This window comes from Bufo bufo, chromosome 2 (genome assembly GCF_905171765.1).
Source record: "Bufo bufo chromosome 2, aBufBuf1.1, whole genome shotgun sequence".
Taxonomy (NCBI): Eukaryota; Metazoa; Chordata; class Amphibia; order Anura; family Bufonidae; genus Bufo; species Bufo bufo.
Window position 1 is genome coordinate 757,470,546 of NC_053390.1, and position 25,198 is coordinate 757,495,743.

At 47.8% G+C, this 25,198-nt stretch overlaps 1 protein-coding gene across 2 annotated transcripts in view; it reads left to right on the forward strand.

Moving 5' to 3' along the window:
• The first annotated feature begins 5,677 nt into the window (after positions 1–5,677).
• CCDC149 (coiled-coil domain containing 149) overlaps positions 5,678–25,198 on the forward strand; it is a 58,813-nt gene continuing 39,292 nt past the window's right edge. Inside the window, exons 1-2 of one of the 2 annotated variants that reach the window (XM_040419022.1) lie at positions 5,678–5,824; positions 13,643–13,804. In XM_040419022.1, coding sequence (XP_040274956.1) covers positions 5,777–5,824; positions 13,643–13,804 — 210 coding nt within the window. In that variant the 5' untranslated portion in view covers positions 5,678–5,776. Of the gene's footprint in view, positions 5,825–11,212; positions 11,316–13,642; positions 13,805–25,198 lie in introns of those variants that run through there. The other variant, XM_040419021.1, reaches the window with a different exon arrangement.

Sequence of the window (25,198 nt, forward strand, 5' to 3'; positions counted from 1 at the left end):
CGTGTCTAAGGCAAATGCAAAGAATACTGCAAAGAAACTGGTCAGTGAACTGATATGCAGGTATGGTGCTTCAGAAGTTATTGAGTCAGATAGAGGCTCCCACTTTACAGGTGAAGTGATGAGAGAGATTATGCAAGCCTTAGGGGTGACCCAAGCCTTCCATACGGCGTACCACCCACAAAGCAGCGGCCGTGCCAAACGATTGAACGGGACAATAAAACTGAAAATTCAGAAAGCCATGCAGGAAACAGGTAGACCATGGAGAGAGTGTTTGCCTCTAGCTTTATATTCCATAAGAACCACTCCAAACAAGAAGACAGGGTTGTCCCCGTTTGAGGTATTGTTTGGCAGTGCCCCAAGACTAGAATTGTATTTTCCCCAACTGCAGTTACAGACCCATAGTATGGTCAGCTATATGAAGGCCGTTACTGAAAGACTAGATCACACTCATAAACAAGTGTTTTCTTCCATTCCAGATCCCGATTCAGTAGAGGGTACACACATTCTTGAACCTGGAGATTTGGTGGTGATAAAGAGGCACGTGAGAAAAACCCTTGAGCCCAGATTTGATGGTCCCTTCCAAGTTTTGCTGAAAACCGCAACCTCTGTGAAAGTGGAAGGAAAGACTAACTGGATTCACGCATCACATTGTAAGAAAGTGCCTAACCCTAAGGATAAGGATTCTTGTACTGCTAACCCTGGCCCTGAACATTCACACTCTGTATGTGAACCTGAAAAGTGACTGGGACAATGCCCTTATTAGGCATCATCAGGTCATGCTAAGGAATATGACAAATGCGGACAATTACAAGAACTGTTGGATCTGCACTCACGGTCCTGTAAGTTCAAAGACTATGCCTTATCTGGCCATTCTAGTACCATGGTCAGAATTTACTAACACGAACTGCAGAGACTTCTTATCGATTAGGAGGCCAGGAGATGATAGGCTTAACTTCAATTCTACAGCAGTCCATTTACCTATCGCAGGGTGGGTTGAGGCCCCCTGGTGGCAAGACAATATCACTGTCCAGGAAAATAAGACTGTTCGAGTATGGGACTTTGATGGGCAAAAGTGGGACAGAAAGAGAGTGTTGAGGTTTCATTTGGGAAACTTTGACTTTCCAGTGCTGGTCTCCTTTGCCCTAGCTAAAGGATATGAACAAAGTGATGTCCCCATGATAACAGGAGTACAGATGACCCTTCATAATACATCATGGGAACCTCATAATACGTTTAAACATGCAATAAAGGATAGTGAAGATTGTAAGAACAACACTGGGGCTGTAATCACCCCCGAGACCAATGATAGTTACTCCTGTGGTTTGGGAGGAGAGATAGGTAGCAGCAATGAAGATGGTCAAATATGGTGTTTGTACAATGAAAGTGTAGCGGTCACTGCGGCTGCCTATATTATCCTCTAACCATACTCTTCCTGGTAATCTTTATTTTGCCTGCGGAGTGGAAGCATATAAGTGGATTCCACCTGGAGCTTCTGGAACCTGTACTCTTGTCCGGTTGACTCCAGCCACATTTATGCTGTCACATGATAAGCTTAACATAAATGCTGTGCCTAAACATACATTATATAGAAGAGCTGCAGACAACAATCCCAGACCTAATGGAAAACCTCATGTAGTGGAGATGAGTATTTCAAACAAGATTTTTAGTGCTCTGTTTATTTACCCAATGTTAATGCAGATGTGGAATATCTCTACTAGGTGGAACTCTCTAGAATGAGCCAGGGTTGGAGCTAAAAATCCACACCTCAGCTTCCCTAGGGGCTGTGACAGAGTTGATTAACTCCGTCACTCCCATACATTACCATACTGGGGATACAAAGCATAAAACTACATAACATCAATGAAAAAAACAATTTGCAAGTACCCCCTGCTACACAGGCACTGTTAGAGATAACTAAGAATTTTTTGTAAGATGGTGACAGAAGGGGACAATGTAAATTCTTTATATATTTCTTTTTATTTAATTTTAGAGAAAATACTCTGTCTATATATTAAATGGGTAATACCCTGAACCAAAAAAAAACTAAATATCTGATCTGAAGTAAGGCATATCATTATTTTAACTATAATAATAAAAAGACAAAAACGCTGCTCTCCAGTGTAAGGCCTCATGCACTTTGACCATATTTTTGGACTGTGTTTGATCCCCTTTTTTTGCGGTTTGAAAGCAGAACCATTCATTTTTATGGGACCGCAAAAAACGAAGACAGCACATGGATGTCATCTGTATGTTGTCCACATCTGTGTGTCCATCCCTCAAATTATAGAACATGTCCTATTCTTACCTTACAAGAATAGGCATTTCCACAATGGGAGCCGCGGAAATTGTTGCATGCACAAGGCCGGTATCTGTATTTTGTGGATTCTTGGTTTGTTGACTGCAGAATACATACAGTTGTGTGCATGGGGCCTAATTTTCACCCCTTTTCTCTTATACCCACCTATCTGGAGGATTTGTCTCTTTACTTTGTGTGGGCTGACAGCAGCTCTTCCCGTGTGACTCTCAAGCACCTGCATCTCTCACGAGTGCATTGCATTGCAGCAGGGCCGGTGCAACCATATATGCGAACTAGGCGTTCTCCTAGGGCGCCGACCTGCTGGGGGCACCCGGGTGGGCTCCCCCTAACTGGGGCTGCAGCCCTGGGCGAGCGGCTCTTGAGCCGCCCCCAGCGCCGTTACAGGGGGGCCAGGAGGTGGAGGTCCTTCTTAAATATGGCAGAGCGGGCATCTGCTTACCCTGATGGCAGGTCCCTGCTCTGCCAGTAATTACCGGAGGAGAGGAGGCGGGCGGCAAGGGAGGCTGTTCTAGCAGCTCCCCACTCCTCCCTCGCGCGCCCTCTGTGATGCCGGAATATGACGTCATCCGGCTCCGGCATACTAAACGGCACGCTGGAGGACTGAGGAGCTGCACCACACTGGACCCCAGGGAGGTGAGTGTTTAAGTGTTTGACTGAGTGAGTGTCTGCCTGTGTATTTATGTCAGTGAGTGAGTGTATGTATGTCTGTCTTTCTGTCAGTAAATGTATGTGTGTCTGTCATTGAGTGTCTGTGTGTGTATGTCAGTGAGTGTTGATGTCTGTCGGTCAGTAAGTGTCTGTGTGTTTGTCAGTGAGTATATGTGTGTGTTTGTCTGCCAGTGAGTGAGTGTCTGTCAGTGAGTTTCTGTGTGTGTGTGTGTGTTTCAGTGGGTAGGTGTTTGTCTGCCAGTGAGTGAGTGTCTGTCAGTGAGTTTCTGTGTGTGTGTGTGTGTTTCAGTGGGTAGGTGTATGTCTGCCAGTGAGTGAGTGTCTGTCAGTGAGTTTCTGTGTGTGTGTGTTTCAGTGGGTAGGTGTATGTCTGTCAGTGAGTGAGTGTCTGTCAGTGAGTTTCTGTGTGTGTGTGTTTCAGTGGGTAGGTGTATGTCTGTCAGTGAGTGAGTGTCTGTCAGTGAGTTTCTGTGTGTGTGTGTGTGTGTGTGTGTGTGTGTTTCAGTGGGTAGGTGTATGTCTGTCAGTGAGTGTCTGTCAGTGAGTGAGTGTGTGTCTGTCTGTCAGTGAGTGTATGTGTTTATGTCAGTGAGTATGTCTGTCAGTGAGTTTCTGTGTACGTCATTCAGTGAGTGTCTGAGTGCGTGTCTGTCTGTCAGTGTGTGTGTGTGTTTGTCAGTGAGTGAGTGACATGAGGGGGCGGCAAAATGGATCTTTGCCTAGGGCGGCAAAAATCCTTGCACCAGCCCTGCATTGCAGAGAGAGAGATAGCATTATTATTTCTAAGAGTTTAGAAGTAGAGACTAGAGATGAGCGAACTTCTGTTTTAAGTTCGGCGTCTAAAGTTCGGCTTCCGGTTAGCGGAGGATCCCGATATGGATTCCGAATTCCGTTGTGGTCCGTGGTAGCGGAATCAATAATGGCCATTATTGATTCCGCAACCACGGACCACAATGGAATTCGGAATCCATATCGGGATCCTCCGCTAACCGGAAGCCGAACTTAAAACAGAAGTTCGCTCAACACTAATTATCAGGGCGACTCAGGGCCAAAGGTATTCTGGTATAAGCCGTCCTACCATCCAGGTCCGCTCATACGGTCAGGAGTTAGGGTGAGGATTAGGGATGCAATAGGAGGTGACCTGATTCCGGCGTCCTGGCCTAGCAGCTACCCTTTATCTCCTGACATTGTACTGTGGGGGTTTTCCCCACTCCCCACCGTGACAGCCTCATCCACACGACCGTTTTTCGGGTCCCCATCCGAGCCGCAAAAACATTCACTTCAATAGGGCCGCAAAAGATGCGGACAGCACTCCGTGTGCTGTCCGCATCCTTTGCTCCGTTCCGTGGCCCCGCAAAAAAAACATAGCATGTCCTATTCTTGTCCGTTTTGGACCGCAAAAAATGGAACGGTCGTGTGCATGTAGCCTTATTCATACAGTCAGTGTTTGGTCAGTGATTTCCATCATTTTGAGCCAAAACCAATTGCGGGTCCAAAACACAGAACAGGTGCAGATCTTTCCCTTCTACCTTATGTCTGTGTAGGATCCACTCCTGGTTTTGGCTCACAATCGCTGATGGAAAACACGGTCTGTGTGAATGAAGCCTTAATGTGGGAGAAGGTGGATCAGAATTTTGGCCACAGGATCAACAGCAGGGGGCGCTAACAGAGGGGAAATATTGTAATAAAACTACAGAGACAGAGACAGCAGGAATCCTAGACAGCTTACAGCTTTTCTACAAATTAGGGCTCATGCACACAAACGTATTTTCTTTCTGCTTCCGTTCCGTTTTTTTGCGGACCGTATGCAGAACCATTCTGTAGAAAATACAGAAGTTAGGCCTCATGCACACAAACGTGTTTTGTTTCCATGTCCGTTCTGTTTTTTTTGCGAACAGGATGCAGACCCATTCATTTCAATGGGTCCGCAAAAAATGCAGACAGCACACCGTGTGCTATCCGCATCCGTATGTCTGTTCCGTAGCCCCGCAAAAAAAATATAACATGTCCTATTCTTGTCCGTTTTAGGCATTGTTACAATGGATCCGCAAAAAAAAAAATGGATGGTGGCATACGGATGGCATCCGTTTTTTTTTTTGCGGATCCGCAATTTGCGGACCACAAAACACATACGGTCGTGTGCATGTAGCCTTACTGTTTGTCCGCATGGCCATTCCGCAAAAAAAGTAGTGCATGTCCTATTATTGTCCGCAAATCACGGTCTGAGGCCCCATTCAAGTCAATAGGTCCGCAAAAAATACGGAACACATCCGTATGTCATCTGTATTTCCTCCGTATTTTGCGGATCCATACTGTAGAAATGCTGTGCCCAGCCCATATTGCTCATGTGTTTGGTGATTAATAAGTTACTGTTTCTGTATACGATCCGCAAAAAACGGATCAAATACAGAAACCATACGGATATGTCTTGTGGAATAATGGAACAGAAGAGGGCTTAAATCAGAGAAAAAAAACTCAGATACGGAACAACGGATCAGTGAAAAACGGACCGCAAAACAGCAACGGTCGTGTGCATGAGCCCTGAGGCGGATTACAGACTTGCAATGCAGATCCAGTATACCGGACACAGGCTGATAACAAGTGGTGTAACAGGTTTGTCACATATGGCTGGTGCACACCCCTCCCTTGCAGGGTTTGTAAAAGCTGACGTAGAACAAACAGTGCAGGCAATGTGGATCAGGCTCAGGAAGCTGCAGCTTATGGATGACTGTCTTACCGTACTCTGGCCTAATGAATCTTACCGCTTGATGTATCAAAGCTCTGCCAATCATGAATAGTAACCATACAGAGAGTGACTGGCAAGGACTAGTCAGCGAGGTGAGTCCCTAGGGCTACTTCTAGACACTGGTTATTGATACTGAATAATACCTTTCCACATATGGCTGGTTTTATGGTTTTATTATGTGGCATACTGTATCTACAGAGCGGTATTTAACTCTTCGAGCTGGCATTGTTTGGGCCACCGTACTGCAATCGTACAGGGTGCATCAGCCACTACCGCTGCCAATAACTTGACAACCAAGGCCGCTATGTAAAATTAGATTATTTTATATGTGTATGTTGGTATTATTTGAGCACTGTGTGGTGGTACTATTTTGCCACACTATTACTAAGGCACTGTATGGTATAGTATTTTTTCTGTGTATGTTGGGCGATATGGTGCAGCTCGTACAAGAGGGTGAAAAGATTTGTGAAGTACAAGGAGCCAGCAGAGTCAGGGGTGTTCCTGTGTGCGTCAAGACGGGAGAGGAGCAGAGCAGAGTGTGCTGCAGAGCACTGGAGAGAACCCGAAGTGTAGCTGAGAAATAGTGAGGGACTGGTGGAGGTCTTCCCGTCTGTTTGCAGCATACCCCAGAGAAGTAGAACCACATGCAGGACTGGTGGCGGCCCTCTGGTCTGTATATTGTGTACCCCAGAGAAGTGAGATTCAGAAACAGGTGGCCAATCTGTCTTAAAATGTGGTAGGATGTTTTAGCAATATTCCCTTCCACAGCAGCAAAGCCTTTCTGCCTTAGTGTACTTTCACACTAGCGTTTTTCTTTTCCGGTATTGAGTTCCGTCACAGGGGCTCAATATCGGAAACAAACTGATCAGTTTTATCCTAATGCATTCTGAATGGAGAGCAATCATTCAGGATGCATCAGTTCAGTCCCTTTTACGTTTTTTGGCCGGAGAAAATACCGCAGCATGCTGTATTTTTCTCTCCGGCCAAAAATTCTGAACACTTGCTGGAATGCCGGATCCGGAATTAATTTCCATTGAAATGTATTAGTGCCGGATCCGGCATTAAAATTGCCGCGTTGACAGATCCGTTCTTCCAGTCCGCGCATCCGCAGACCTTTAAATCTGTGAAAAAAATAAATACCGGTTCCGTTTTTCCGGATGACACCGAAGAGACGGATCTGGAATTTCAATGCATTTGTCAAACGGATCCGCATCCAGATTCATCTGACAAATGCCATCCATTTGCGTCCGGATTGCCAGATCCAGCAGGCAGTTCCGGCGACGGAACTGCCTGCCGGAATCCTCTGCCGCAAGTGTGAAAGTACCCTTAAAGGGGTTGTCCGCTTTTTACTATTGATGATTGCCGATTAGCTGTTTGAAGAGAAGGCAGCACTCATACAAGCGCTGCCTCCTCTGCTTTGTTTACCTGCTCGCCGCAGCAATTGGTGTCCCCATTCACTTCTATGAGAACCGTTACATAGAAGTGAATAGGGAGGCCATACTTGTAATTACACTGCTCACCACTGCAATTGCTGCGGTAAACAGAGCAGAGGAGGTAGTGCTGGTATGAGCGCTGCCATCTCCTCAAACAGCTGATCGGCGGGGGTGCCAGGTGTTGGATGCCCGCTGATCTAATATTGATGACCACATTTTTAACTATAACTTAGTATGGTATCTTAAATGGGTTGTCTCACTTCAGCAAACAGCATTTATCATGTAGAGAAAGTTAAAGGGGTTATCTAACACCTAAAATGACCAGTCACCTCATACAGGTTACACTTACCCTGCTCCCTGGCATCCGCAATGCCCCTGGTGCCTGCACGGCCGCCACTGCATCTCTCGCGCGGCTCAAAACATCCGGTGATGGGGGTGGGGGGCAGCCAATAGCAGGCCGCTGCGGTAACGAGCCTCCCTAGCGTCACTCGTGATACTAGGGAGGCTCGTCCCTGTCATGGCCTGCTTTGTCTATATAATACATGCTATTTGCTGAAGCGAGAGAACCCCTTTAAGTGTATGTACATAACAAATTACAACATATTTAACTCAATACACATTGCATTAACTTTGTCAATGGTAATTAACACTTTGCAGTAGTACGGGAAGTCAGACATCGGGTATAACCCCGTTTAGCTGACCTCCTGTTATATAAGGGGACAGATTATATAAGGGGACAGATATATAAGGGGACAGAATTGTGGCTGCAGCTCTGGACTACAGTTGCAAGAAAAAGTATGTGAACCCTTAGGAATTATATGGATTTCTGCACAAATTGTCATAAAATGTGGTCTGATCTTCATCTAAGTCACAACAATAGACAATCACAGTCTGCTTAAACTAATAACACACAAAGAATTAAATGTTACCATGTTTTTATTGAACACACCATGTAAACAGTCACAGTGCAGGTGGAAAAAGAATGTGAACCCTTAGACTAATGACATCTCCAAGAGCTAATTGGAGTGAGGTGTCAGCCAACTGGAGTCCAATCAATGAGATGAGATTGGAGGTGTTGGTTACAGCTGCCCTGCCCTATAAAAAACACACACCAGTTCTGGGTTTGCTTTTCACAAGAAGCATTGCCTGATGTGAATGATGCCTCGCACAAAAGAGCTCTCAGAAGACCTACGATTAAGAATTGTTGACTTGCATAAAGCTGGAAAGGGTTATAAAAGTATCTCCAAAAGCCTTTCTGTTCATCAGTCCACGGTAAGACAAATTATCTATAAATGGAGAAAGTTCAGCACTGCTGCTACTCTCCCTAGGAGTGGCCATCCTGTAAAGATGACTGCAGGAGCACAGCGCAGACTGCTCAATGAGGTGAAGAAGAATCCTAGAGTGTCAGCTAAAGACTTACAAAAGTCTCTGGCATATGCTAACATCCCTGGTAGCGAATCTACGATACGTAAAACACTAAACAAGAATGGATTTCATGGGAGGACACCACAGAGGAAACCACTGCTGTCCAAAAAAAACATTGCTGCACGTTTACAGTTTGCACAAGAGCACCTGGATGTTCCACAGCAGTACTGGCAAAATATTCTGTGGACAGATGAAACCAAAGTTGAGTTGTTTGGAAGAAACACACAACGCTATGTGTGGAGAAAAAGAGGCACAGCACACCAACATCAAAACCTCATCCCAACTGAGAAGCATGGTGGTGGGGGCACCATGGTTTTGGGCTGCTTTGCTGCGTCAGGGCCTGGACGGATTGCTACCATCAAAGGAAAAATGAATTCCCAAGTTTATCAAGACATTTTGCAGGAGAACTTAAGGCCATCTGTCCACCAGCTGAAGCTCAACAGAAGATGGGTGTTGCAACAGGACAAAGACCCAAAGCATAGAAGTAAATCAACAACAGAATGGCTTAAACAGAAGAAAATACGCCTTCTGGAGTGGCCCGGTCAGAGTCCTGACCTCAACCCGATTGAGATGCTGTGGCATGACCTCAAGAAAGCGATTCACACCAAACATTCCAAGAATATTGCTGAACTGAAACAGTTCTGTAAAGAGGAATGGTCAAAAATTGCTCCTGACCATTGTGCACGTCTGATCTGCAACTACAGGAAACGTTTGGTTGAAGTTATTGCTGCCAAAGGAGGCTCAACCAGTTATTAAATCCAAGGGTTCACATACTTTTTCCACCTGCACTGTGAATGTTTACATGGTGTGTTCAATAAAAACATGGTAACATTTAATTCTTTGTGTGTTATTAGTTTAAGCAGACTGTGATTGTCTATTGTTGTGACTTAGATGAAGATCAGATCACATTTTATGACCAATTTGTGCAGAAATCCATAATATTCCAAAGGGTTCACATACTTTTTCTTGCAACTGTATATCATACAGGCTGTAGGTGATAACCAGCACAGGATAAATATACAGGATGAAGACATAGGACTTTATCCTGACATATGCAACTATATTGAATACCTCCAGGGGCGTAACTATAGGGGAAGCGGCTGCTTTGGGGCCCTGACCCAGAAGGGGCCCATCCTGTAGGAGGAGGACTAAAAGATTTTGTCAGGGCCCCCTCAACAGTATTACACAATGAAATTATATACAGTAACAGTATAGACAGTAGGGAGGTTACTTGCTGGTAGCCGCCGCATCCTCCTTTCAAAAAAACACCCCCTCCTCCTGTTGATTGACAGGGCCAGTGATCGCTCTCGTCCTCTGGCTAGCCCTGTCTGTGTTCTAAATCTTGCGCTTGCGCCGTACCGGTCTTCAGTCGGTGCAGGCGCACTGAGAGGAGGACGCTCGCTTGGCCGCTCCTTCCTCAGTGCGCCGGGTGTAGATGTGACGTCATTGGCGCAGGCGCATTGATCAGCAAAGACCGCCTTTCTTTTTAGACAGTTTTTTTCTAAATGTGGATCGCAACATAATGCCAGGTATGAAAGTGGCATAGCTTAAAGGGGTTTTCTGGGATTCTGATGTTGATGACCTAACCTCAGGATAGGTCAACAATATCAGCTTGGTGGGGGTCCGACACCTGGGACCCCTGCCGATCAGCTGTTTGAGGAGGTTGTGGCGCTCCACTGAGAGCTGTGGCCTCCTCACAGCTTACCATGCAGAGCGCCATCCATTGCAAAGCGGTTGTGCTTGGTATTGCAGCTCAGTCACATTCACTTAAGGGGGTTGTCTGGGTTCAGAGCTGAACCTGGACATATCCTCATTTTCACCCTGACAGGCCCTCTGATATAAGCATTTCATGCTCCCATGCTCCCATGCTCTCCCTTGCCCTGCGCTGTATATTTATTACACTGCTAGGTGGAGGCTTCTGCCTAGCAGTGTTCCCGGTGACATCACACGATGAGCACACGTTTTACAGGCTGGGGCAGCACTAAAGCCCAGGGCTGGGACAAGGTCCACCACCAACAGAGGCTGAGCTGCCCAATGCTCAGGGGGGCTGCCTGGGTGAAAATGGGGATATATCCGGGTTCAGCTCTGAACCAGTACAACCCCTTTAAACGTGACTGAGCTGCACTTAGGCTAGGTGACCAATGAACGCCATGTCACTGGCCTAGGACGAGGGTGCAGCGCTCACTGGAGCACCGCGTTCTCTTCAAACGGCTGATCGGCGGTGGTCCCAGGTATCAGACCCTTACAATATGGGCATGCCAACAATAAAGCATTTCTGGGACAGGGTCCAAATCTTTGTTGCAAAGGTGAAAACCACCTACAGTTCAATTACTAGACTGTTCTCCCCACCCAGGGGTGAGTGGGCTATTACTGCATGGAACCCGGTGTGCACTAGCAGCAGGCAGCATACAGCACTGCACATCACGTCCGTACATTATGGCGCACATACTATATGGCAGCCCAGGACTACAGGAGCCAGATGCCGGTGACGTCACTGGGAGACGAGGGAATCCTCCCTGACCGGGAATAGCCCTGGCTCCCCTCTCTGATTGGCTGCCCGCGCAGCTCCAACCCTGACTGTGAACGTCTGCCAGTGTGCACTGCGCATGCGCCGTCCCCGGGAGCTGAGGCTGAGGTTGTAGGGGACTGCAGGGAGCTGGAGCAGCCCGGGAGCATGATGAGGAGCGGAGGTGGGGGAGACACAGAGGATGGCCGGGACTGGGAGGTGAGGATGGTGCCTGCTCTCCTCCGTGCTGCACTAGAGTTTACATACACTGAGGCAGGAGTGACAGGGGGGGCTTGGCATAGACTTCGTGCCATGAAACCTTAGGCCCAGGTTATGCAGGTGCTATGGCAGTGCAGTCTATAGATCATGTCCTGTAGATGGGCACAGACAATGCAAGCCCCAGAGTCCATCACGTTGCCGGTCACATAAATACTGTGCCTTAGTGAAGGCGTAGGCGTAGCGCCACATTTACACAGACTCAATAGGGCGCTATTCACATAATGGTTATACATTGCTATACCCGCACACATACTGGCAAAAGACTGTCCTTTAGGTACGCATTTACAGGTTTAGATCTGGAAAAGTATGCGTAAAGGTGTAGCGGAAGCCATTGGCCGATGGATGTACCTGTGGAGGCCTTAATATGCCCACATGTGGTGTGAACAGAGCCTTGTGGGACTTACACTAAACTGAATTGGGCAGTTCTGACAAATGTGGGGGCGGCCCCCTCCAGGTAGTAGTGTCAGACTGTTCTATATATAAAGGGGTCATGACCTCTGTGCCGGATCCATATGATGGATGCTGACGGACCCTTATTGACTGGTAAAGGGATCGGTTCCTGTTTTCTGGTCTGTAATTCCTCTGCAGACTGTCATCAGCGATACCCGAATGCCTGACAGAAAGCCCACACCATGACCAGAACCTTATATAAAGCATGGACAAGTTATTCTCGGAGATAAGCAGAGCCAGATGTGTCTGGCAACTGCTTATCCCCTCTCGGACCTGCATTAGACCTATGTGCAACCCTTAGGGTACTTTCACACTAGCGTTTTTCTTTTTTCGGCACTGAGTTCCGTCAAAAGTGCTCAATGCCGGAAAAGAGCTGATCAGGTATATCCCCATGCATTCTGAATGGAGAGTAATCCGTTCAGGATGCATCAGGACGTCTTCAGTTCAGTCATTTTGACTGATCAGGACGGAGATAATACTGCAGCATGCTACGGTTTTATCTCCGGTGAAAAAATCTGAAGACTTGCCTGAATTTTTTTCCATAGGAATGTATTCTTGCATTCAAAATACCGGAATGTCGGATCCGTCCGCAAAAAAGGTGAAAAAAAAAAATGCCGGATCAGTTTTTGCCGGATGACACCGGAAAGACGGATCCGGCATTTCAATGCATTTTTCTGACCGATCAGGATCCTGATCAGTCTGCCATCAGTTGGGATACATATTTTTTTTTGCTTCCGATATGTGGAACCATTCACTTTAATGGGGCTGCAAAAAATGGGAATGACTCCGTGTGCGTTCCGTGTCCATATGTTTGCATGTCTGTTCCTAAATTTGCGGACTGCAAAACAACAATGGTCGGGCGCATGAGCCTGAAGTGTAAGATCAGAGACACACAAGTGAGTTCAATGCGATAAAGCGTGTGTCGGTGAGAGGTCCCGTTCTAACCTCGGCTCCTCTGACAGGATCGCAGAGCATTATACTGAGTTATAATGCTGTGTAACCCATTACAGTCCTGAAATCTATTGTGTCTCACTGACATAATGCTGTCAGTGTAATACCATAGATTTCAGGACTCTGAACAGGGCCCCCGTTCTTGTGATCATTGGGGGTCCCAGCGGTAGGACCCCCACCGATCTCATTATGCCCAATCTTGTGGATAGGGGATAAATTGATGTAACTGGAGCACACCTTTAAAGGGATTCTGTCACCAGGATTTACCTTACAGAGATCTTCATATGTGCCCATCAGTCTCCCTGTTTTGTAGTAAATGATCCCACTCTTACTGCTCTGTGTGTCCAAAAAAAGAAACCATTTAAAATTGCATTAACGACAAGAAGTGACCGGATGGGTCGTTACTATATGATCAATGGGGGTCTGACAGCCCCCCCAGCTGATGAGCCGTTCTGCAGGAGCTTTGGCGCCGGGACTACTCTGCTGCTTTAATTTTCCAGTGGACGTAGCTGGTTTCTGCAGGGTGCTTCCATTCACTTTACTGGGAGAAACGCTGCAGTATCCAGTTCTGTCCCCATTGCAGCATGGCGGACTGGAGGGGATGCAGGTTGTTGGACCCCCACTAATCGAGGTCCTGTACTGAAGATAGACCATCACTTATAAAGGGTTGGACAAGGTTAATATGGGGCTGCTGGTATAGATGGAAGTGATGAAGAGGGAGGGCAGAGCTGTTGTTGGTGGCCAGAAGTGCCCCATGTTCATGAACCCTCCCGATGACTGACTCAGGGGCGGCAGATACGTCCTAGGCATTTTATGGGTCTGAAAACTGCTTGATATAAAATAGTTTTTGTTCTTCTTTTCTCTAGTTCCTTGTATGCAAAAGGAAGCTTGAAAGCAAAAAAGAAGCGTTGCTGATCCTCTCCAAAGAGCTGGACACATGTCAGCAAGAAAGGGACCAGTACAAGCTGATGGCCAACCAGCTGCGTGAGAGGCACCAGGCGCTGAAGAAGAAGTACCGGGAATTAATTGTATGTATGAGCGTTATTCAGTGTATGTGCATGTATAACTGCAGGCATGTGGGGCAGTAATAATACTAGTAATGCTGCTGAGCCGTGAGTCAGGCACAATTTACCCGCTCATGACCAGATACATTTTTATGCGGGTTCAAAGCAATACATTTTTTTTTTACTCGGCTATTTTGAAACCTGTAATAAAGAAAAGCTCACACAGATATATAGTAGGTAAATCACCGGCCTCAATCGGAATTTATAGAAAGGTGAATGTCTCTATGGTAAAGATGAATGCCTTAAAACTTAAAGGGTTTTTTCCAGACTTTAAAGGGAACCTGTCACCGGGATTTTGTGTATAGAGCTGAGGACATGGACTGCTAGATGGCCGCTAGCACATCCTCAATATCCAGTCCCCATAGCTCTGTGTGCTTTTATTGTGTAAAAAACCTGATTTGATACATATGCAAATGACCCTGAGATGAGTCCTGTATGTGAGATGAGTCGGGGACATGACTCATCTCAGGTTAATTTGCATATGTATCAAATCGTTTTTTTTTTGCACAATAAAAGCACACAGAGCTATGGGGACTGGGTATTGCGGATGTGCTAGCAGCCATCTAGCAACCCATGTCCTCAGCTCTATACACAAAATCCCGGTGACAGGTTCCCTGTAATACTGATGACTTCTCCTCTGGATAGGTCATCAGTATCTGATTAGTATCTGAATTCAACCAAACCAGTTATCCCTCTATAGATGTGCACAACAGCATGTAGAACAATATCAATAAGAGGGTACAAGGCAGTACCAAATCACCCAACAACAAGTAAACCAAAAGAACAGGATGGTCCTACTGCCTCCTGTCGCAGGGTGTCAGTATGATGTCCCCTGGGTCCGGAACAGGTTCCTTATGATGATGTAAAAAGGAGAATGTCACTAACCAGGGATGGTAACTGTCCCTGTTGATGCCCTAATATGGGGGGGTACTGCGCTGGCACTAAGGACCTAACCACAGGACGACCCGGTCCAGAACCTGACCCTATACTGGTAGCCCTATTGCTCCATCCCTACAGGCATGTTTCGCCAGTGCTCATCGGGGGCATTGTGCAGCTAAGTGGGCATACAACTTAGACCTAGACACAGAGATGTAATCTCCCAGGTTATCCACAACAACAGGAGGGTTAATTTGATAATTACTCCTCCTAGGGCTCAGCTAGGTGCTGCTGATCCAGGTCAGTATATGTACCAACTAGCCTAGATGTTAAGGGGTTAGAGTAGGTGCGGTTCAGCGCTCCCGCTCTCCCACAAAAGCAGGGTGGGTGTTGGCAGTTTTTAGCCACAGACGCTCGCCTCTCACGTGCAGGTTTAAATCAACCTGCTGCAGTCCACTTTCCTTACCCGGAGATGTCCTATGACGTCATTGTGTCCGATCTCGTGATACTTCCGGTGCAAGTTGGGCTGGTCATTGCAAGAAGATGGGGGACACTTCTCCAGCAGTGAACAATGTGCAATAGGTAAATCCGCACAGAGGGATCAAGAGAAGGCGTTTGTCACGCCCTGCCCAGTGGGTGTTCTGAGACGAACTGTCAGAGTTGCTGCACGTGACTCGATCTGACAGTTTGTTTTGTTTTGGGTTTGAACAGAATCCCACCTCCTATCAGGTGTGATTCGTTTGGTCATTGGGGAGTCTATTTATTCCTCCCTCTCCCTATAGCCTTTGCGGGTTATAGTTCTTCCTTGTTTGAGCTCTGGAAGTTTTGGTGGATTGTCTGCTCCAACTCATCTATAGATAAGTTATTTTCCCTTTTTCCTTCTTTGTCTGTTTTTCTAGGCCCCTAGAGTGACGCTAGCTCCTTCGGTGGTTGAAGGAGCTGGTAGGCTCTTTCCCTTTTCCCTACTGCTGAGGGTTTGGTCCAGTGTGTTACAGCTTTAGGTACGTGGGCATGTGCATATCTACCATCAAGATATGCACATGGGCATAGCAGCGTAGGGAAAGTGTTTTAGAGATTGCTAGGAGGTGACCCCTTTGTTCCCTAGCCCATTTTTATATAGGGCTAGGAGCCGCGGTGTGGGCTAGTAGTGGCGTTTTTATTTTGTATTTGTTTTACATACTGTGCCTGCTTAAGATCATACAAAAACTTTTGAGGGACATTGTAACATTACATAATATTTATTATTGCTAATTTACAGCTTCTTCACATGTCCTGCAGAGCTAATATGGGTCTGCTAAGACCCAGGAGCTCCTGTGATTACCCGGCATCTGACAGTCACATGATTGCTGGGATGGGAGGAGAAAGCTTCTTCACCACTTTCTGAACTGTACTGTATATACTGTGATCAGTGAGCACTGTTTGTAGAGTGGTCAGGGACGGTAACAAACTGTCCCTGCCTTTTCTATAGGGAGTTGGCTGACAGCTGGCTACCTGCAGCTGCAAGATCTCTGTGTAGCTGCAGATCTACACGTCGATCTGCGGATGACTTAAAACCTAGTTAAAGGAAGTCTGTCAGACTAATATAGTCTGAAATCTGCCTTCTGTCTCATTAGAGTCAAAGGCTCCATAGTGTGCTTTATACTGCAGAACTACCTCGTCATATGGGTTCTCTGTCTAAATTTAAAAAGTTTGTTCAGTAGTCACACAATGATGACCTATCCTCGAGATAGGTCATCAATATCTGATTGGTGGGCGGTCAGACTCCCGTCACCTCCGCTGATTAGCTTTTGGAAGGGTCCATGGCGCCCAGTTCAGCGTTGCTTCCTCTTCTTGTGCCTGTCGCGTCCATCAGTCACAAGGCCACGCTGCAGCTCAATTCCTTTCAAGTGAATAGGAATGAGCTGCAATACCAAGCATGGCCACTATAAAATGGGTGGCACTTTGCCTGGTATACAATGAAGAGGCCAAGTCGAGAGCCATGGACTTTCAAACAGCTGATTGATGGCAATGCCAGAAGTCATACCCACCCTGATCTGGTATTTTTTTTTAAACTATCCTGAGGATAGGACATCAATATTTGAGTCTTGGACAACCCGTTTAAACTTTCTGGGAAGTCAGTTCCTATACAGTAGTGCTGATTTCCATTACAAGAAGCATAGCATATGTATAAACTACAAGCATCTAAATCACCAGAGGGGTAAAAGATCATTAAGTAACTCCCACACACGGGCGGCAAATCTAGCCAAAAATAAAATTAAAAGACAAATACCTTTGTGACATTTCTTTTTCCAAATGTAATGACGAAATAAAAAATAAAATGAAAATCACTCAATTTGCAATTTAAATTTTCACTCAGGCATGGGTAATTTGTAACAAAAATAAAATGAAAAAAGCTTTTTGTTATTTCATTTTCATTACCATACTGGTATTTCATGTTCAGATCTGAAATAAAAAAGCTGAAGGGGAAAAGAAAACTCTAACTATGCAGGGGCTTTGCTATTTCTTCATGAACTGTGTAATAAGTGTCAAATGAAAGGGGTTCTCCGCTTTTCCTATATTGATAACATTTAGCTTTTCCTTTTCTGCTGTCATATGCTACAGAGGTGACAATGCAAAGTGACAGTTTAAGATTCCAAATGGGGTGAAAGTGCAAAAAAAAAGCAATTCCACCACAGTTTTAAGTTTATTTTTATTTTATTTACGACATTTGATATGCGATAAAACTGACCAGTTACTATTATTCTACAGGCCAGTACGAATCCGGCGATACCTTATATGTATAATTTTTCTTGCTTTTTGATAGTGATAAAAAAGTGGGAAAAAAACCTATTTTTTTTTTGTCACCATATTTTGACCCCTATAACTTTTTTTGTAATTATGTGTACGGAGCTGTATGGGGGCTTATTTTTTGCGGGGGTGATGTGAACTTTTCAATGATAACATTCTGGGGTGTGTATGACTTTTTGATCACTTTTTATTTATTTTTTTGTAGAAAATGAAGCGACCAAAAACGGCGAATCTGCCATTTTGACGCTTTTTTCCATTTAGCGGTTTGCCGTATGGGGAATATATTTTTATATTTTTATACTATGGGTGTTTTCGCACATCACGTCACCCATGATGTGTATACCGTATTTCTCGCCCATATTCATTGGGGGACACAGAGAACGTGGGTATAGCTATGACCTCTAGGAGGCGTTGACACTAGATAAAGCTGTTAGCTCCTCCCCTGGCAGCTATACCCCCTCCAGCGTGGAGAGAGAGCTTCAATAGGAGGCAAGACCTCCCTGCTCTGCAGGGATCTCCTGAAGATTTTTTTCATTATAGTTTATTTTTTTCCTTCTTTTTCAGATGGGACAACAGTGGTCGCCTCGCCTGCCTGTTCTCCCGGGGTCGATTTGCCCCAGTGCCGGTCACCCGCACTGCTGCCTCCCCCACAGAAGACAAGGTGGACCAGGGCAGCCTCGCTCCCCTGCATCCCGCCAGCCAAGGGGTCACCTAGGTCCGCCAAAGAGAAGACCCGCCCGCCATACCAGACTCTTGCCACTCCGGTGCCAGCTGCTGATGAGGTGACCCTGCTGGAGAAGGTGACCTTATGGGCCCACTTAGGGAGGGTGAAAAGAAGAGGAAGAAGACAGGTGAGTACACAGGACTAGGTGAGTATGTTAGCCCTCTCCCTCCCTCCCTATTTTGCAAGCATCGGGCTCTCTGCTTCCCCCTCCCTCCATTATCTCTGAGGCAGTATTCCTAGCCCTGGACTTTGGTGGATTCCCTCCCCTCTGTGCCGACACAGTAAGTGCCCAGCATCGCCGGCACTGGCAGAGTAGCGGCACTGTTGTTCCGTTTACTCTGTGGTTGTTTCTGAGGGGGCGGCCACGGGCGCATAGGGGGTTAATGGCCCTTTCTCGGAGTCACTGTTAGGCATAGTGGGTGGCCGTGCACACCGCTGTGCTCTGTATTATTTGTTGGGGCGGCGGCTTAGGTCCGGCGCGAACTCTTCCCGCCTTACTTCCCCCCTCCCCCAGTAGCCTCAGAGCCCCGCCCCTGTTTTTTTTTTTGTCTGGGCCTTCCCAATTACCCTCCGGGGTAATTTGGTTGATGAATCACTATCTGCGAAATCCATGCGCATTCCAATGGTGGATCTCCGGACTTCCCAATCTCTCTCCGGTGTCGTTTGGTTGATAAACACAGCCTGCGCTATCCGGTGAGTGATCCTCTAGAAGTTCCCATTCCACCCCTGGGTAGTTTGGTTGATAACTCCCACCGGCGAGCCTGCGACTGCCATGGCTAGACTCTGAGAGGTAAGGCTACACACAGCGGGATATTCCTCCTCTGTCTCCTCCACACCCCCACCCTTCCTCCCTAGCGTCAATGGCGTCCGAGGTAGACAGCAATACTTGTCTTATGCATTACCCCTTCGTTATGCGGGGTATTTGCACTACTGCTGGATGCAGTACTCCCTGGGATATTACTTCCGTTTGTTCCTTCTCTGGCTCAGGGTTCACGGCCACTCCGCAAATCTTGGTAGCTCACACGTTACTTCTTCCCCTCATCTACGTTGATGCAGGGTATTGGTTCTGTGGGTTTTTCTTCCAGTCATGTTCCGGACCGACTGTTGGGCTGTGACGTTTTCCATATTCCTCCTCCTACAGGTGAATCCTACCTGTTGGTCCTGGGTGTGCTACCCGTTTCTACAACTACCTCTCTTGAGACTTAACTAGTGACTGCCATGTCAGTCCAGTGTAGTCATGCCTTTTCATGGCACATTCCATGGCTAGACTACGAGACTCACCACGCCAGGCTGAGCGGGGGTGCTGTCACGACGGTTGATGGAGTTTCGTTCCTGAACCGGCACACCCCTTCTATTCTTCCTCCTCGAGGCAGGAGTTTTATTCCCTCTTCTTGGTCTGTTCGATATTTCCGTCGATCAGTGTTGCTACGCCGTCAATACACGGTCGCTGACGGAACTCCACCGCCGGTGATTCTCACATCGTCTCTACTTTCACCTATCCAATGTGTTTATTCCTTGGCTTGCGGTTGGACATGCCTCATTCAGGCGTTCCTTTCTCGTGGTTTATTGCCAGCTTCTCAGTCTCCCCACAAGCCTCTTCGGCTCGGGGGACATTGGTGGACGACTTACCGTTTCCGTGGAGCGCTTCCCTTTAGCAGGGGTGGATCCTGAAGTCCTGGGTTTTTGGTTGGCCATTAGTTCCTTACTGGGTCAGGTTCGGCGCTGTGTATCCTTTCCAGTGTCCTCTGTCTCACCCAGGGCCCATAATATCTTCCTTCAGGGAATGGCACAGACGGTTCCCCCATAACGTCCTCCTTTATCGCCTTGGGATCTGACCTTAGTCCTTTCAGCGCTCCGGAATTTTCCCCTTGAACCCTTGCGGGAGATGTCTCTCTGGATGCTTTCCTGGAAGGTGTTTTTTTCTTGTGGCTATCACATCCATCAGATGGGTGTCCGGGTTGGGGCGCTCTCTTACAGAGCAGCTCCTGGTTCGGACAGGGATAAGCGGTTCCCCGGCCTGTTCATTCCTTTCTCCCGACTGTGGTCTCTACTTTCCATTTCGATGAAGAATCTGTCCTTCCATCACTGTGTCCCTCCCCTTCACACCCTAGGGAAAGGGAGTTTGGTCATTTGGATGTTGTCAGGGCTCTGACGATTTATTGGCCAGCCTCTGTTTCCTTCCGGCGTATGGTCTCTCCTTTTTTATCATCCCGGAGGGTCCTCGCAAGGCATTGGCGGCCTCCAGGGTGGCAATTGCACGTCTGCATTTGATTAAGCATACTGCACCTGGGGCAGGGTTCCGCCCTTCGGTGTCGAGGCTGATTCCACCAGAGCAGTGGGCGCTCTTGGGCTCGGAGGATTCAAGGTTCGGCCGCGCAGTTGTGCAGGGCGGCTACTGTCCTCCTTACGCACATTCACTAAATGTTGCCAGGTGCATACTTATGCATTGGCGGGCGCCGCCTTTGGGCTGCATGGTCTTGCAGGCGGCAGTTCTTAGTTGCCTGCAGGGATGCTTGTTCCATGGGTCTGTGGTTTTTCCCTCCTTGTGGACTGCTCTCGGTCGTCCCACGGTCTCTGTGTCTCCCAATGAATACGGGCGAGAAAACTAGATTTTTGTAAAACTTACCAGTAAAATCTTTTTCTCGCTCTTCATTGGGGGACACAGCACCCACCCAGTATTGTTGTTCGGCCACAGTTGTGGCTGTTGCTGGTGAGAGCCAACAAAAGAACCAAACCAATAACCCCCAAAAAGATGAAAAAGCGCACATATAAAATATATGTAATTTATTGAGACATAATCAAATAACAAGAAATATATGACATAAGGCACAAGGGTAGAGGAGGGAGGGAGACCTCATGTAACGGGGTCATGTACAACCTCCCTCACAGAAACCCAACTGACAGGGAAAAGGGTCACAGCCCTGGGTATAGAGCAGCATAGATATGTGATAACTGTGTGTGTATATATATATATATATATATATATATATATACAAGGTAAGTATGATCGCACATAGCAGACTTGCCCACCCTAGGTAACTGGGATGGCCGCATAGGAAAATGCAGGTAGCCAAATAACTAAGAGTAAAGGCAGGGCATGTGTGCTAAATGCAAGCAGTAACATCAAAGTAACGAGTTAACCAAGCATGGGCCCGAGCTGTGTTGGGTGCCACCCCGCTGTGAACATGCTTCCCCTCTTCCTTGGCTGGGGGGAAACGCAGGACGATGACGATACGCCTCCCACAGATTACCCATGATATGCTGGACCCAGAGCCTGCGACCGGAGCTGCGCCTCGACTCCCGTTTCGCCTCTCCAGGCGCAGCTCCGGTCGCAGGCTCTCATTACTATTTGTTTGACAGGTTAGTAATAGCTGTTTTTTAGCTAAATAAGCCCACAGATGACATTTATAAGCCCACATTAGGAATCGTGAAGACGCCCTGAACATCAGCATATGTTTACCCTTTAAGACATTGTTTTCCCCAGGCAAGTTGGTCAGCAAATCAATAAGGTAGAATTTCAGCATGGTATCGTAGCTTACTAATCCTTTTTAGAGGGTTAGAGGCCGTTTCTACAGGATGCAGGCTGGAACGAGCCTATTGTTAGGGCTGACGTCATGTAATCAGCAGCTGTGTGAGTGCCAGCTCCCGTCTCTCCACAGCCGCTCTCGTAGGAAAACACAATACACTTCTGATTTTCAAGTTTAGTCTTCAGAACACAATTTGTGCAGTCTGGATCTGGGAAGAGGATAATTATTCCGCTCAAGGAAACAGTGACAATAGAAAGTGGCAGGGGACGATGGCAAAATGCGAAAGAGGGATGCTGGAATTAAGAAAGTGTGCGTATGTAGGGGCAGGGTGGCGTCCATTAACACACTTGAGATTTCAAGTCATGGGCTTATAAACCCTATTTTAAAATAAAACTTTTATTACAGAAATGAAATCAAGCTGCATTAGCTCAGTGTGTACATGCACCAAATCGTCACTTCTGCTGAAGCCAGGCAATACTACAGCAGCCATCTTGGACCTAGCCAGTCACCCTGGTTGATGCCTAGTAGTCCCTAGGTGTCCCTGGTCTATGGGGGACAAAGGAAAGAAGTGGTATAGCCATATGCAGCGAGAAAATCTGCAGTGGATCTGCTGATAATCGATCATGACAAAGCTTGCAGATTTTGCTGCAGTTTTTTGTGTGGAAACACTGGGTCTGCCTCCTATTACACCCTCTGCCTCCTATTACACGTCTGCCTCCTATTACACCCTTTACGTCCTATTACACCCTCTGCCTCCTATTACACCAAGGGGCAAACTGACCGGTCGGGCACTTCGGACATGGTCCGAGGGCCCGGCCGGGATGGGGGCCCGCCGCATGGGTTATGCTGGCCTGGTAATGGTGGTAATGGCAGCGGGGCCCGGTGCACTCACTGTATTCTATCGCACCGGGCCCCGCTCACTGTAATACTAATTTTCATATGTGAACAAGAAGAGAAATCCTCTGCGATCCTCTCCCTCTCTGTACTCACAAACTCAGTAGCAGGCAGGCCGGGGCGGCAGCGCAACTCGCGCGCCAACGTCACGCGCCTGCTCCGCCTGCTTCATTCATAAAGTGGGAGGAGCAGGCGCGTGATGTCAGTGAGTTGCGCTGACGCCCGGACTGCCTGCTACTGAGTTTGTGAGTACAGAGAGGGAGAGGACCGCAGAGGATTTCTCTTCTTGTTCACATATGAAAATTAGTATTACAGTGAGCGGGGCCCGGTGTGATAGAATACAGTGAGTGCACCGGGCCCCGCTGCCATTTCAACACCAGATGCCGGCCCCCAGACCCTGTATTGGGGGTCATTCACTCACAGGGACACTGTTATGGGGGGATCTGTGGATGACACATATATAGCATAAGGTGCTATATATGTGTCACCCACAGTGCCATCCACAGAGCCCCCACAACAGTGCCATCCACAGAGCCCCCACAACAGTGCCATCCACAGAGCCCCCACAACAGTGCCACCCACAGAGCCCCCACAACAGTGCCACCCACAGAGCCCCCACAACAGTGCCACCCACAGAGCCCCCACAACAGTGCCACCCACAGAGCCCCCACAACAGTGCCACCCACAGAGCCCCCACAACAGTGCCACCCACAGAGCCCCCACAACAGTGCCACCCACAGAGCCCCCACAACAGTGCCACCCACAGAGCCCCCACAACAGTGCCACCCACAGAGCCCCCACAACAGTGCCACCCACAGAGCCCCCACAACAGTGCCACCCACAGAGCCCCCACAACAGTGCCACCGACAGAGCCCCCACAACAGTGCCACCCACAGACCACCATTAGTTCAAAACCCACCAAAAGCACACCTTTTGGTTCAAAATATTTTTTTATTTGGCTATTCCCCACCCCTCTTGTAATTGTTCCGCTACTTGTGGGCTGCGCGGGCATGAGTTCAGCCACTTCGGTGCGCAATCCCATCCTGCAACACGTGATGCCGCGAGACCCGCCGCTGTAGGTCCTGGGTCTCGCAGGATCACGCGCCGAAGTGACTGAACTCATGCCCACGTAGCCCGCAAGTAGCAGATTAGTGGAACAAGTACAAGGTGGAGGGGACTGTTTCTAACAGAGGCTCACTAATGGACGCTGAGATTAGATCACCCCATACGAAAGCATTGAATCAATGCTTTCCTATGGGGAAAAATCTGACCCTGGAGGTCATCATGCAGAGTGTGAGGACGTCCAGCGTCAGATACCAGACCAAAGGTCTGTTTTACTCCAGGAAGCCCTCAGGTGGCTGCCAGCTTATTGCTGGAATGTAAACAATGCAGTTTCTCTAGAACATTGCAGCTCGATTTGCAAAAGTGACACTGTACCCAGACCACGTCAATGAGCTGAAGTGGTCTGGGTGCCTTTTGTGTCGCTTTAACTTTGAAATCTTATTAAAGATTGTGTAGGGTGTGGCTGGAGGCGGGGCATGGAGGCGGGACAAGGGTGGGGCTTGCAGCAGAACATGGGTGGGGCCTGTAAGGGGGCCCTTGATTTATTTTGCCCGGGGGCCCTGAGGGTTCTCAGTCCGCCCCTGATTACACCCCTGCCTCCTATTACACCCTCTGCCTCCTATTACACCCTCTGCCTCCTATTACACCCTCTTCCTCTTATTACACCCTATGCCTCCTACTACACCCTCTGCCTCCTACTACACCCTCTGCCTCCTACTACACCCTCTGCCTCCTACTACACCCTCTGCCTCCTACTACACCCTCTGCCTCTTAGTACACCCTCTGCCTCTTAGTACACCCTCTGCCTCTTAGTACACCCTCTGCCTCTTAGTACACCCTCTGCCTCCTATTACACCCTCTGCCTCCTATTACACCCTCTGCCTCCTATTACACCCTCTGCCTCCTATTACACCCTCTGCCTCCTATTACACCCTCTGCCTCCTACTACACACTCTGCCTCCTATTACACCCTCTGCCTCCTACTACACCCTCTGCCTCTTAGTACACCCTCTGCCTCTTAGTACACCCTCTGCCTCTTAGTACACCCTCTGCCTCTTAGTACACCCTCTGCCTCGTATTACACCCTCTGCCTCCTACTACACCCTCTGCCTCCTACTACACCCTCTGCCTCCTATTACACCCTCTGCCTCCTACTACACCCTCTGCCTCCTACTACACCCTCTGCCTCCTACTACACCCTCTGCCTCCTACTACACCCTCTGCCTCTTAGTACACCCTCTGCCTCTTAGTACACCCTCTGCCTCTTAGTACACCCTCTGCCTCTTAGTACACCCTCTGCCTCCTATTACACCCTCTGCTTCCTACTACACACTCTGCCTCCTACTACACCCTCTGCCTTTTAGTACACCCTCTGCCTCTTATTACATCCTCTGCATTGCAGAAGGTGAAATCTGTGTCCAATATCCACAAAAATGTAAAAATCCACACGGCATGTCATGTGAGGATTTTACTGCAGACACCATCCGC